The following is a 15250-nucleotide window of genomic DNA, read 5'->3' as shown; positions in this document are numbered from 1 at the left end:
GGTTGGATCTATGACATTGTTGTAGCCTGGAAAGCCATTCCGTGAGGAATGTTTTCCTACAGTCAAAAGCATGAAACAAACACAGTATTTTCCAATTTGTTGCTTAATGTAATTAATGCATGGAAACTGCATTTGAGGGCGAGCAAGCCAAAAGAAGAATATTGATATCTAGGAAAGGGTTTTTCTCTCTGGTACAAATATCAAAATGATTTCAGACTAAGTTCATACTTTATCACTACCAGGTTCTTTATCCTCCAGCTCCAACACCTGGACCGCCCCTCCTCAGAACACACACATACCCAACTTCTGCATACTCTAATGAACAAGAACTATTGTTACTTTGATTAAACCAGCTCAATTAAATGCCATTTAATCCCATGTCCTTCAGACACAGACGTTTTAACAAAACCAATAAAGGAAGGAAATTTGTGGAAAAAACAGAACTCAACAACCAAGCTGTCACCACCTTAATACTGATTGGTCCTTTTTCATCTTTGATGTTGCAGGCTAGCCTATACAGAGGAGGGTACAGTCGCTTCACTCCCTACTAACAGAAAGAAAAGAGAGAAAGACAGAGACATTACCCCCCAACAAACAAAAATCAAACCAATTAACAAACAAGCAAACACCTCATCCTTCGTGGAGCGCGAAATCAAACTAAAAGCTTCCAGGTTACCAATGCTGACCCCTCCCCCTGACACCCGCCCTCCCGCTACAGACGATTTCTACAACCTTGTTGATGTCATCATTGGTCTGCTCCTATGATTTGTTTTGTATTCATTTTGTGCTTTGGATTGATTTCGGAGAAGTTATGTTCTGCACATGTGACTGCTGTAGATGGGTGCTGTGTCACCATATCCAATGTGTGCCTACTGTAGTACGCATGATGCATGATCAGAGGGGTGTGTTTCTGCAGTGACCGTCAGATGGATGACAATCTAGTGGGGCATTAGATACACTGTTATTTAGCCTATTCTTCAATTGGAATTCAATGAAATTCAAGCAGGAAACAAAATATTGTATTCCAATTAGCATTAGAAATATATAATTATAATAATAAAAAAAGACGATGCACATGCCCTGCTAATTCTTATTTCACAAGACGCCACTGTCAACTGTATGATTGCTCTGTAATGTTGGAGTGTCCTAATGCACTTGAATTGGAGTCCTAACAGTGATGTGGTGTGACAGCATGCAGAGTGAGCACCATTGCACCACAGTGAGGGGTCAGAGTTCACCTGGGGTTGAGACTGGGCTAGCTCTCGCTAATGTGATGGCACTCTAGGCTAAAGGACTTAGGATTGTGAAGGATTCAATGTCTTTGTTTATTTCAGGCACATTTTTTCCACACTGATCTGCATGTTCACGTATAATTAACTGAAGTGTACAGTGCATTCAGAAAATATTTAGACACCTTGACTTTTTCTGAATTTTGTTACGTTACAGCCTTATTACAAAATTGATTCAATTGTTTCCCCCCCTCATCAGGCAACACACAGTACCCCATAATGACAAAGCAAAAACATGTATTTTTTATTTTCTTGAAAATCTATGTAAAATAAACAGAAATATCAGATTTAGTATTCAGTATTCAGCATTCAGACACTTTACAAAGTACTTTGTTGAAGCACCTTTGGTAGCAATTACAGCCTCGAGTCTTCTTGGTTATGACGCAGCAAGCTTGGCAGTCCTGCATTGTCGGAACTAGAAGCACAAGCATTTCGCTACACTCGCATTAACATCTGCTAACCATGTGTATGTGACAAATAAAATTTGATTTGATTTCACACCTGTATTTGGGGAGTTTCTCCCATTCCTCTCTGCATATCCTCTCAAGCTCTATCAGGTTAGATGTGGAGCGTTGCTGCTCAGCTATTTTCAGATCTCTCCAGAGATGTTCGATCGGGTTCAAGTTCGATCGGGTTCAGGTCCGGTCTCTGGTTGGGCCACTCAAGGAGATTCAGAGACTTGTCCCGAAGTCACTTCTGGGTTATCTTGGCTGTGTGGTTAGGGTTGTTGTCCTGTTGGAAGGTGAACCTTCGCCCCAGTCTGCGGTCCTGAGCGCTCTGGAGCAGGTTTTTATCAAGGATCTCTCTGTACTTTGCTCCGTTCATCTTTCCCTCGATCCTGACTAGTCTCCTAGTCCCTGTCGCTGAAAAACATCCCCACACCCTGATGCTACCACCACCATGCTTCACCGAAGGGATGGTGACAGGTTTCCTCCAGATGTGACGCTTGGCATTCAGGCCAAAAAGTTCAATCTTGATTTCATCAGACCAGAGAATCTTGTTTCTCAAGGTTTGAGAGTCTTCAGGTGCCTTTTGGCAAACTCCAAGCGGACTGTCATGTGCCTTTTACTGAGGAGTGGCTTCTGTCTGGTCACTACCATAAAGGCCTGATTGGGGGAGTGCTGCAGAGATGGTTGTCGTTCTGGGAGATTCTCCCATCTCCACAGAGGAACTCTAGAGCTCTGTCAGAGTGACCATCGGGTTCTTGGTCACCTCCCTGACCATCGGGTTCTTGTCCACCTCCCTGACCAAGGCCCTTCTCCCCCGATTGCTCATTTTGGCCGGGCAGCCAGATCTAGGAAGAGTCTTGGTGGTTCCAAACGTCTTTCATTTAAGAATGGTGGAGGCCACTGTGTTCTTGGGGACCTTCAATGCTGCAGAAATGTTTTGGTACCCTTCTCCAGATCTGTGCCTCGACACAATCCTGGCTCTACAGAAAATTATTTTGACCTCATGGCTTGGTGTTTGCTCTGACATGCTGTGGGACCTTGTACAGACAGGTGTATGGCTTTCCAAATCATGTCCAATTAATTGAATTGACCACATGTGGACTCCAATCAAGTTGTAGAAACATCTCAAGGATGTTCAATGGAAACAGGATGCACCTGAGCTCAATTTCGAGTCTCATAGCAAAGTGTCTGAATACTTGTAAATAAGGTATTTCTGTTTTTTTTATTTTGAATACATTTGCAAACCTTTCTAAAAACCTATTTTTGCTTTATGGGGTATTGCGTGTAGATTGTGTGTAGATTGCTGAATAAAAAATTTAATTGAATAATTTTTAGAATAAAGCTGTAACATAAACATTTTTGCAAAAAGTCAAGTTGTCTGAGTGCTTCCAGAAGGCACTATACAGTGGGGACAACAAGTATTTGATACACTGACGATTTTGCAGGTTTTCCTACTTACAAAGCACGTAGAGGTCTGTAATTTTTATCATAGGTACACTTCAACTTTGAGAGACGGAATCTAAAACAAAAATCCAGAAAATCATGATTTTTAAGTAAACTTGCAAAATCGTCAATGTATCAAATACGTGTTCTCCCCACTGTATGTGACGTTTAGAGGTGGGTAATCATTATTTTTAGTAGGCTACGCTGTCGACTCATCTATGAAGTACTGTAGTGCAATTCCTGATAACTATTCACTTTTCAGTATTGCACAAAACATTCTGTACCTCAGGATAAACCACTACAAGTGATTTGATCTGACAACTAATTGTATCAGTGGAATGCTTGTCTGTTTATTGAAGATTTTCTTGACATAATCAGTGCTTGACTTGGGCAGAAGCTTACCAGAGCTGAGCACCAGCACCTCAGATGTTCTACTGCTTGAGCTCCTGCACCTAAATAAAACAATACCAGCACCCAAAATGACTAGCATAAGTCAAGCATACCCACCAAACACTACCAGTGGGTTCCCCCACTTTACAATGACAGAGCATTGACCTATTGGTTTATTTAGCCTAAATCTCTCTGGAAGAGCTGAATTACTAGAGCAGGTACAGTGAGAGATTATAGACTTTCCATTATGAGGAGAGAAATGGACTGTGAACATGATTGTATCATATTTCACTTTCAGGAGAAAATACCTTGTTCCATACAGCTCTAGGAAGAGTCTCGGTGGTTCCAAACTTCTTCCATTTATGTATTATAACACCTGCGTGTTACAATGATATCATTTACGTATGTATCCTCTCAAGTGTTATCTGTTTGATTTGGATCATTTTGTAGATGTGACATGTTTATAAAGACATCATATATGAGCAGTTATGTTTACTCAACATGTTGAACATGATATAGATTAATGTTGTATACCAAAATAACATATCATCACTTGATCAAAGAAAATGATACCTTGTTCTTCCTTTTATATACCAGGGTTCCACCATGGGGGCTTTTATATGATACAAAACAGCTTCAGACATTGTTATTAATGTATTTGTAGGTGTTTCTGATTCAATTACACCGTGTGTGTGTGTGTGTGTGTGTGTGTGTGTGTGTGTGTGTGTGTGTGTGTGTGTGTGTGTGTGTGTGTGTGTGTGTGTGTGTGTGTGTGTGTGTGTGTGTGTGTGTGTGTGTGTGTGTGTGTGTGTGTGTGTGTGTGTGTGTGTGCATGTGTGTGTGTGCATGCGTGTGTGCATGCGTGTGTGTGTGTGTGCATGCGTATGTGTGTGTGCGTGCGCATGTGTGTGTGTGCGTGTGTGTGTGCGTGCGTGCGCGCGTGTGTGTGCGTGCGTGTGTGTGCGTGCGTGCGCGTGTGTGTGTGTGTGCGTGCGTGTGTGAATAGTAGGTTTGACACAGCTGGCGCAACTGGATTCTCTGTGGAACTAACACAGAGAATCCCCCAAGAACAACGGCTCACTGAAGCCAAGTTCCACTGTTTCTTCAACTCAATTAGCGTCTACGTCTTAAGCTGAATTTACAGCAGTGGAATTCTGCTGTTTGAACACATAGGCTTGAGACAGCTCCACACAAAATATATATATTATAAAAGAGACAGCTCCACACGCATACACTGAACGGCAAGGAAAATACTCCCCTCTGCCTTGGTCAAAGAGAACCTCATGGCTTTGAATTCTCCCTCTCACTGCCTACCAATTCCTAATGATGCCCGTCATTACAGCTGTTGTTTCAAAATCCTATTTAGCAGACGGCTACTTCTACACTGAACTTAATTGGAGAGAGAAACTTAGTAATTACTATAGTACCAGTTGATCCGCTTGAAAGGAAATAGACTATTTGAATCCCCCTGTTCAGTTTGGGTGCAGATAAGTCATAAATGAGTTGAGTAGGAAAGCCACAGTGTCAGAGACTGAGAGCAGACATCTTAATGAAGGCTGCTCTTCTGAAGCTATCGTTTAGCAAATACACTGGAGGCCATAGTGTGACGAATAGTAATTCATGTTTTTCACTGGCTGTGTGTTTTTGAGGTTTGCCAACTTCTTTCCTCTAGTCTAGACATCCTGAAATCTCTCTCCATGACAACTCTTTGCCTCAATAAATCACTTTATAAGTCCTAACTCATTGATAACCTAACCTTGTAAAACCTTGTACAGTAAAATAGAATCTTCCACTTTAAGCACCCACTCATTTCCTGTCTGCACGTGAACCCGCCTGATAAGATGCTAGCTCCTATGAGAGGAACATCAATGCCCAGGAGGGGTGTTAGCCGCCATGCCTCACCACCATAAATTAGAGCAGGCTAATCAGCCACTATCAATCACTGTATCGCTAGCTTCACTTACAGGCCATTCCTACACTACATCTTCACTATAGCAATGTGCAGATCTCAGTCTACCAGCAGCTACATTTCACAGTTAAAAAAGAAAGTCGGCCTAGAACACACCTTTTCATTGACATCCTCTACTTTCAGGGTTACTCGGGGTCAGTTGTATTCATGAGGACATTGCAGTGATGTCATGTTTTAACTTGGATGGGTTTGAGTGTTGTCAGTTAAAGTTGTATTGTGTCCATACAACTCTTCCTCCCTTTATAATCAATGTATTCATTGTTACACTGTTAAAATGTCAAATTATCAAGGCTTCATATAACATGTAAATAGCTAATATATATTGTGTCTTATTATATTTTGCTAAATATTAAACATGTGTATCTATAGTGTAGAGGCTGAAAGGTTTTCCAGTTTTATAATATCCCCATCTACATTTGTTTTTCGTAGCTAGCTACATTATTAAAAACACTCAATGAAGGTGTTAAACCACATGCCCAGGCATATACAGTTTGCTCACAGTTAAAAATGTCTATTTGTGTCAATTGAACACACAGTTTGTTAGTTCATTATGATGTATTTACTATTCTAGTCAGTAAGCCTTGATAAGCTGACCGTTTAATTTCTTTATCCATCTAAAAGATTTGTAGAGAAAAAGGGAAACAAGCTAAAAAAGTTTTAAAAGTTCCTGTAAATATATACATGTATATACACATATATTACCAATTCTCTGATTATCTGGTTTCTATGTGTTCATATATATAGTGGTTTTATCTGTGTATTTTCAATTCAGCTGAACTTGTTCTATGAGTTGTACAGTATGTCATTTCTAAAAAAGTCTATATGGTCTGAAAGGTGTAAGTAATTGGCTTTTGATTTATTGGTACAGTATATTACATTTCCTTTGTCTTCTTTCATCAATGACTTAGTTGTTAGTATATGTGACATATCTAAGCAACCTCTGATTGTTTGAGTGTCAGAATAAAGCAGTTCTGAGAGCATTTTGTTTGTCATTGGAGCTCTATGTTTCATCTGTTGCCAGCTTGTTGATTGTAATCCTGATCAGGCACAGTAAAATGAAATCTTCTACCATTCCTGTTCACGCTAAATGAAACCCAATATTTCTACAGATTTAAACCAGCATTGTATAGATAAGTAGATGTTCAATTTAGGTACAGTGCAATGCACTTCCTCAGTGACAGTGGCCACTTGCTACAGCACTGACTCAACCCTCCCCTGAATTGACTTGTCCATGAGTGATTAATATATGTGTCACTGCAGCTGCTCCAATGCTGGTCTGCCTGTCAGTGAGGAGCACTATATGTAGCGCAGGTGCTATTGTGTTCCCTCTCTGCTCTGCTATATAGTGATACAGTGATGGGGATATTTTAGTATAGAGAGTCCCCAGTGAGACCTCCGTAGGACTGAAGATGAGGCAGGCTGCTCCATGGATGGAGAGACAGAGGGAGATGGATGGAGAGACAGAGGGAGATGGAGGGAGAGACAGAGGGAGATGGATGGAGAGACAGAGGGAGATGGAGGGAGAGACAGAGGAGGAGAGAGAGACAGGGAGACGGAGGGAGAGACAGAGGGGGGTGGAGGGAGAGACAAAGAGTCATTCTGGGCTGAGATTAGCATGCCACGCATTCAATTGTTACTTCCCTGGAAGAGGAGGTGTGAAAAAGCACTACAAAGCCATGTCAAAATGAAAGCCTCGCCTCGTTTTCCTCTCGTTTTCCTCGTTTCCCTCTCGGCTCACTGCTGAATTAGGGAGAGACTGTCATGACGACGGTCCAAGGACACCTGTCTCTCTCTCTCTCCTCCCTCTCTCTCCTCCCTCTCTAACTCTCTCTCCTCCCTCTCTCCTTCTCTCCCTCTCTCTTCTCCCTCTCACCCTCTCTCTCCTCCTTCTCTCCCTTTCTATCCTCCCTCTCTCCCTCTCTCTTCTCCCTCTACTTCTCTCTCCTCCCTCTCTACATCTCACTTCTCCCGCTCTCCCTCTCTCTTCTCCCTCTCTCCCTCTCTCTCCCCTCTCTCTCATCCATCTCTCCCTCTCTCTTCTCCCTCTCTCCCTCACTCTTCTCACTCTCTCCCTCTCTCTCCTCCCTTTCTCTCTCCCTCTCTCCTCCCTATCTCCCTCTCTCTCCTCCCTCTCTCCATCTCTCTTATCCCTATCTCTCTCTTCCCTCTCTCTTCTACCTCTCTCTCCTCCCTATCTCTTCTCCCTCTCTCTACTCCCTCCCTCTCTCTCTCCCTCTCTCTCCTCCCTCGCTCTCCCTCTCTGTCTTCCCTCTCTCTCATCCCTCTCTCCCTCTCTCTCCTCCCTCGCTCTCCCTCTCTTCTCCTTCTCTCCCTCTCTCCTCCCTCTCTCTCATCCTTCTCTCCCTCTCTCTCCTCCCTCTCTCCCTCTCCTCCCTCTCTCCCTATCTCTCATCCCTCTCTCCCTCTCGCTCCTCCCTCTCTCCCCCTCTCCACTACTGCTATAGGCCTCAGTATGACTCTCTTCACTGTACACTGTAAACTCCAGAAGAGTGATAATGGCCCTCTGTTCTGAGGGGAAAAGTAACATTTGCTTTGGCCTACGCTCTTTAAAGCTCACTCTTGTGCTGTATGACTTTCAGGCTGGCATGAAAAAAGAATGCTCTCTTTTTTCCCTCAAAAACTTCCCTTTCAGTTGATTTTCTTCTTAAGGATGACGCAGAATATAGTTCCCATGCAGGAACATCAATCAGCGGAAATTCAGAGCGCCACCTATAGTCTTTGATAAAACTCAAACTTTCATTAAAACACACATTCAAGGTAGTGAATTAAAGCTACACTCGTTGTGAATCTATCCACCAAGTCAGATTTGTAAAATGCTTTTCGGCGAAAGCATGAGAAGCTATTATCTGATAGCATGTACCCCCAAAATACTGCAACGTCACCTAATACGACAGATTATGCGGTAGCCGACGCTACCCAAAACGCAGAAATAAAATATAAAACATTCATTACCTTTGACGAGCTTCTTTCTTGGCACTCCTAGATGTCCCATAAACATCACTATTGGGTCTTTTTTTCCCGATTAAATCGGTCCATATATAGCCTAGATAACGATCTATGAAGACTGTGTAATCAAGGAAAAAACTGAGTTTGATAACGCAACGTCATTTTTAAAAAAAGTCGACGATAAACTTTCACAAAACACTTCGAAATACTTTTGTAATGCAACTTTAGGTATTAGTAAACGTTAATAATCTATCAAAATGATCACGGGGCGATGTATATTCAATAGCTCCACGTCATGATATCATGTCCAAATATTTCTCAACCAAAACATCCGGTCGGAGACCGGAAGAAATGCCCTGCCTTGTGTCCGTTTGACCAAGAAACAAATCCGAGACAAATGACAAGACTGTTGACATCGTGTGGAAGCTGTAGGTATTGCAACCTCGGCCCCATTTAATGTGGTTTCTTTTCAACAATACATTCCAGTGGCGCATTGATATATTTTCCAGTTTTCAGTGAACAGATTTTCCTGCGCTTTTCGATGAAACGCACGTTCTGTTATACTCACAGCCGTGATTTAACCAGTTTTAGAAACGTCTGAGTGTTTTCTATCCACACATACTAATCATATGCATATACTATATTCCTGGCATGAGTAGCAGGGCGCTGAAATGTTGCGCGATTTTTAACAAAAAGCTGCGAAAATGCGCATGATCCATAACAGCATGCTTCTCAATCGGGTGGTTTGACATCAATCCGTCAGCCCGTCTTAACCTGACATTGTGTACCTTTCCCCCTCCCTGGGGTGCAGTGCTTTAACAAAGATGGAGGGGAACTTTTGTGAGAGTAGTGTACTTTTTATGCTATACATTTTCTCAACGTTTATATTCAAAGAATTTTGACATTCTGGTTTCTGGTATGGAATCATCATATTGAATAGGTTTTTTGGAATAGGAAACACAGCAAACTTAACACAACAAACTTTATGATTATTGGTAGTGAAATGCACAAGTAGGTTGTCTGTCTATATGTGTCAATCAGAGATGTTCTGCATACTTACCCATGTCTCCCTGCTCTTCTTCCTATTCACCTCCAGTAAATAACAAAGGCAACGCTGTGCTCACTATTGATGGACATCACAGATGAAAACAACGAGAAGAGGAGAACTAGCTTTAAGAAAACAACAGGAGAAGAAGAGAAGGAGTCCCTCCACTGAGGCTGGTGAGGAAGGACGGGAGGCGTGCGTGTGGAGTGGTGCCGCGGCGGTGTCAAAACCAGCCACAAGCGCTACAGACGGAGTGAGCCAGTTTCCAGGGACCACCTTTGCCGGATAGAAGAGAAAGACAACGAGAGAAAAAAGAGAGAAAGCATCCTGTTATTATTATAACACATTTTATTTTTCTATACTTTTGTGATTTACAGCTTGTGATTTACAAGTAAAAAATGTGTATAAAACAGTATATATGTACAAATATGTTTTTATGTTTTTGGTAAGGAAGACGAACAGTTGGCCCTCGATGCTGATTCTGTGGTGGAGAGGGAGAGTCCTGCTCTTCTCTCTCTGGCACACCACTCCTGTCACTGACAGACAAGAGGAGGTGATATATATATATATATATATATATATATATATATACATACAGTAATGTTACAGTGGCAGGCTAGGAGGGTTCAGCATCCGGGCAAAAGCATTGTATTACAAGTCCACTTTCTGTGGGTCGGAGTCAAAGGTTAACTTCCAGCTGGAGGTCTCTATGGTTACACTTCCTGTGTGCGGTCTTTTCGTGGTCTCACTGATCCGCTTCCTTCCTTGCGCTGGTGCCACTGTTCCACTGTTCCACTTCCTGTTGCAGTGTCACTGGCCAACTTCATATGGGTAGTCACTGCTGTGCTCTACTTCCCTGTGGATACTGTCGTCATGACTCCACTTCCTCCTGGCAGCACCACTGGTCCACTCTCCATGGGCAGTACTGTCACTGGTCTACTTCCCTGTGGATACTGTCGTCATGACTCCACTTCCTCCTGGCAGCACCACTGGTCCACTCTCCATGGGCAGTACTGTCACTGGTCTACTTCCCTGTGGATACTGTCGTCATGACTCCACTTCCTCCTGGCAGCACCACGGGTCCACTCTCCATGGGCAGTACTGTCACTGGTCTACTTCCCTGTGGATACTGTCGTCATGACTCCACTTCCTCCTGGCAGCACCACTGGTCCACTCTCCATGGGCAGTACTGTCACTGGTCTACTTCCCTGTGGATGCTGTCGTCATGACTCCACTTCCTCCTGGCAGCACCACTGGTCCACTCTCCATGGGCAGTACTGTCACTGGTCTACTTGTCTGTGGGTAAGCCAGTAGAGAAATGAGTAAGCTCTCTTTCCTCTCCAAGCCCCAGCAGAGGTCTCTGATTCAGGACGAGAGAAAGAGAGTTTGATGTGTTAGTCCCTGACTTTCCTCTCCTGCCAGGGTCAAAGCCCAAGCCTTTGTGTCTCTATCTGCACCAGTGGACAAAGTATCTCAAACAGACAGACCAACAAGCCAGGGAGCATTTAACTAACGACGCACGTTTCCAGAGAAGAGAAATACTCATCAATGTCCATGTAACAATTGAATTATAATCAAATAATCTAATTGTAATACATCAGCAGGTGCATAACCAAAACACAAGCCTAAGGCATATGGACTATGTCGCTTGATAAACATTATAGAACTAGTGCCCATCCAATGGTAATAAAGGAATGAGGGCTGAAACATGTCAATTACAATGTTGTTTTGTCAATGTATTCTGAGAATATTTATTTGTGTGATTTGCAGCACTGAAAACTTTTAAAGAAGAAAAAAACGTTTTAATTTGTTGAAGCAACCTTACTTTATATCAGGAGAGTCACTGTAAACATGTGTTTAAACAAGAATGTTGGTTCAGTTCTTGAATGTATTTTAATGTCTAGGGTTTCCAACAAGTATGTATTATGTTTCTGTATATAAATATATATATACATATATATATATATATACATATCTATTATATGGGCTGTGGTGGTATCAGGGAGTAGAGGGGGTAGATAAGGGGCACCCTCCTCCTACAAGCTATACCCCTGATATACTGTAACATGTGATCATGTGTTATATGACTGAAAGCGTGATGGTGATTGTGTGAACTGATCTTCCCCTCCCCCTGCACTTAAAGAGATTGGACAGGATCTTAAGCACTTACAAATTCGTAACATGCTGTATGAATTGGATTTCGTAACATATCATGCACATTCTTTTTGCAAGACAAAATGGATGACGTTGTACACAATTGTGCACAGTTTTCGGGGACCGAAAAACTACTGGCTGAAATTATATGAAACCTTCATAATGCATCTTTAAACAAAGACACATGAACACACACTCAAATACAGAGAATCACAGACACACGTTTTGGCCTAGAAATATGCTACAGAACTGCTTAACAACTTGCTGATTGCCAACAGATAGCTAGTGCTCCAGAGAGTCATTCACAACTACTCTGGCCCTGCAGGGCCCCAACTGCTCTGACCCTGCAGGGTCCCAACTACTCTGGCCCTGCAGGGCCCCAACTACTCCGACCCTGCAGGGCCCCAACTACTCCGACCCTGCAGGGCCCCAACTACTCTGGCCCTGCAGGGCCCCAACTACTCCGACCCTGCAGGGCCCCAACTACTCCGACCCTGCAGGGCCCCAACTACTCCGGCCCTGCAGGGCCCCAACTACTCCGGCCCTGCAGGGCCCCAACTACTCTGGCCCTGCAGGGCCCCAACTACTCCGGCCCTGCAGGGCCCCAACTACTCCGACCCTGCAGGGCCCCAACTACTCTGACCCTACTCGGCCCCAACTACTCCGACCCTGCAGGGCCCCAACTACTCTGACCCTACTCGGCCCCAACTACTCCGGCCCTGCAGGGCCCCAACTACTCTGACCCTGCAGGGCCCCAACTACTTTCTCTTAGCTATATTACAGACACCCTTATGGAAATAACATGTATATTCATCATCACATTAAGTAACAGGTCCTGTTGAGGAAGGAAATGATCATAAGCAGGTTTAGTGTATAGATGTAGATTTGATTGTGAGAGTCACATAGTGTATGTGGCTAACTAACTCCCAGTCAGTTTCAGGTCAAATGTGAGTGTGAAGAAACAGCAGGTGGGATGTCAGGCAGGCAGGCAGTAGGCCACCCTCCTGATCTCTGTGTAGACTGCAAGTACCAGTCCTTATCTTTCTGAGCCCTGAGCACAATGGCTTGAGCTGTGACATGAGCAGGATATCCCTCTGAGAGAGAGTTACTACTGTACCACCCCCTCCCCTTCTACTGTGTGAGTCTACCGTCCCTTTTGTATTCCTGAACCTACTGTACATAATATCCCCCCTTCCCTCTGACTCCCAAAATCTTGTATTTTGTTCTATAATGACACATTTATTTATAAGGATTTTTTAAATATATCTCTTTCTCTTTTTTGTAAATGTTCCAGTTAAATAAAGTTAAAAAATGTTAAAAAATTCAATGGATATATTGAAAGGTAAAAGTCTCTAAAAGTCCCCTCTCCTCTGGCTCTGTATTCTAAACTTTGTGTTCTTTATTTCTCTTTCTGTATGCTTCTCTTATGTGCTTCAGATTAAGAGTTCTATTTATTATGACATTAACGTTATTATAATTATGACTAATTATTAATATTATCATCATCCTCATCATCATCATTATTATCATGAATAAACTTGTCTACTTCAACCAAAAGGTAGTGTATTTTTGGTGTTACAGTGTAGTGGAAGATGAGTTACTGTAGCAGTGTGTGTAGTGTGTGTGGACTCCCTAAGGACAGAACATCCCTTGATGGGACATCACAATGACACCGAGAGCTGGGGGAGATGTGGAAGGGGGACGGGGCACAACTCCTAGGGGGGGCTCCCCAGTGGAAGGACCTGGCTCCCGAGTGGGCCCCTGCCCAGTCATGTGAAATCCATAGATTAGGGCCTAATTCATTTCTTTCAATTGACTGATTTCCTTATATTAACTGTTACTCAGTAAAATCGTTGAAATTATTGCATGTTGCATTTATATTTTTGTTCAGTATAGTTATACACGTGCCACATTCAACCAGTTAGTAAGTCGAACATTTCTGAGTTTTCCTAGTTTTGACTAGCACAAGAACGCCGCATATATGCTTCCATTTATTATGGTAAGTGATCTAAGTGATCTATCTGCCAAAATAAAGAAAGCACTTGAGTTAATGGAGGATACAACGAATATTGAAAGCAGCTGCTTCCCAACAGGTGTGGTTCCTCAGTTAATTAAGCAATTAAAACATCCTATAATGCTTATGGTCATGTATAAAAATGCCCAGTTGCCCATTATTTTGGCTACCATGTCTAGAAAAAGTGTGTGTGTGTGTGTGCGTGCGTGCGTGCGTGCGTGTGTGTGTGTATCTGTGCCTCAGTCACCAGATCTAAACCCAGTTGAACCCTTATAGGAGATTCTGGATTGGTGCCTGAGACTGTGTTTTCCACCATCATCAACAAAACACCAAATAATGCAATTTCTCGTTGAAGAATGGTGTCACATCTCCAATAGAGTTCCAGACACTTGTAGAATATATGCCAAGGTGCATTGAAGCTGTTCTGGTGGCACTTGGTGGCCCAACACCCTATTAAGACACTTTATGTTGGTGCTTCCTTTATTTTGGCAGTTACCTGTGTATATCATGAATAAGTGGTTTAGAAGAACAGGAAGAGGAAACGCATGTATGCTTATTAGGTGAAGTTTGGATGACTTCATCAACTTGGATTTATATTGTATTCATTTAGCAGTATCTTTAGATTTAATTGGGTTGTAAAATGGGGATCAGAAAGCATAAGAGCCTTGTTTTGTGATGGTATATGTGATGTAATGGTTTGTCCATCCGCTTTACAGATTGTAATATCAAGGTTCCCCCACTTGGTGGCACCATAGCCTCGTCGTACAGGTTACATTACCTTAACCAACGAGCCACTGCGTGTTAGTATTACTCAGCTGTATAACGTCATTACATGTTTTATCACTTGTTTCTAATTAGGCCATACGTCCTTTAATCCAATAGGTTCCCCCATCACCAGTTGTGTGATCTCACCATGCACACCTTTTATCTGAAATATTGTCTTTGGGTTTTGTTCAAACATCCCGTGGTTGATTAAGGTCAAGCGAGAAGATAAAAAATGATAAAAGCCTCTGTTGGACTAAAATATAATCTATCACCTCGACCACAGGAAATGACCATAATCACACACTTATTAAGCAATGAGGCACTTTGGCTTTATGGGGTGGGTACTTTGCTAAAATGGCCCACGTAAAAGCCCATCTGTACAAATGGGCCCTCGGATTTGAGCCAAACCGGGGGCTAAAAGACCCTATACATCAAGCCATGGCATATATAACAAAGAGCAGCAGCCTCCAGTGCCTGATAGAAGGGCAAGGCTGCCTGAGGTGCTGCGTGCTGGACAAATGGAACACAGTAGGATTAGATATGGAGATCTGCTGTAAAGATTGAAATACCTCAGGACTTTCCAGCCTGTCCTTTCTTATTTAGGATCCTTGAGATTCTAGAACATTTTGAACAGTTAACTTCTTAATTAACGTGTAGGTAACAAGTAGGTAACTAAATGTTCCTATATTTACTGTAATATTAACAAAGGCATTAACAAACTCTTTACTAAAGAAGTACAATTAAAAATATATAATAAGCCATATG

General features: G+C 42.6%; 1 protein-coding gene across 1 annotated transcript in view; it reads left to right on the top strand.

Annotated features, from left to right (window-relative positions):
* Positions 1 to 6520, top strand: part of LOC118384199 (RNA binding protein fox-1 homolog 3-like) — a 49755-nt gene extending 43235 nt beyond the window's left edge. Inside the window, 1 exon segment of the mRNA XM_052519070.1 lies at positions 507 to 6520. Within this exon segment, the coding sequence (XP_052375030.1) occupies positions 507 to 551 (45 nt within the window). The 3' untranslated portion in view covers positions 552 to 6520.
* Positions 6521 to 15250: the final 8730 nt, after the last annotated feature.

The sequence above is a fragment of the Oncorhynchus keta genome, chromosome 5 (genome assembly GCF_023373465.1).
Source record: "Oncorhynchus keta strain PuntledgeMale-10-30-2019 chromosome 5, Oket_V2, whole genome shotgun sequence".
Classification (NCBI taxonomy): domain Eukaryota; kingdom Metazoa; phylum Chordata; class Actinopteri; order Salmoniformes; family Salmonidae; genus Oncorhynchus; species Oncorhynchus keta.
The sequence above is the reverse complement of the archived record's forward strand: the minus strand, read 5'-3'. Positions and strand labels throughout refer to the sequence as shown.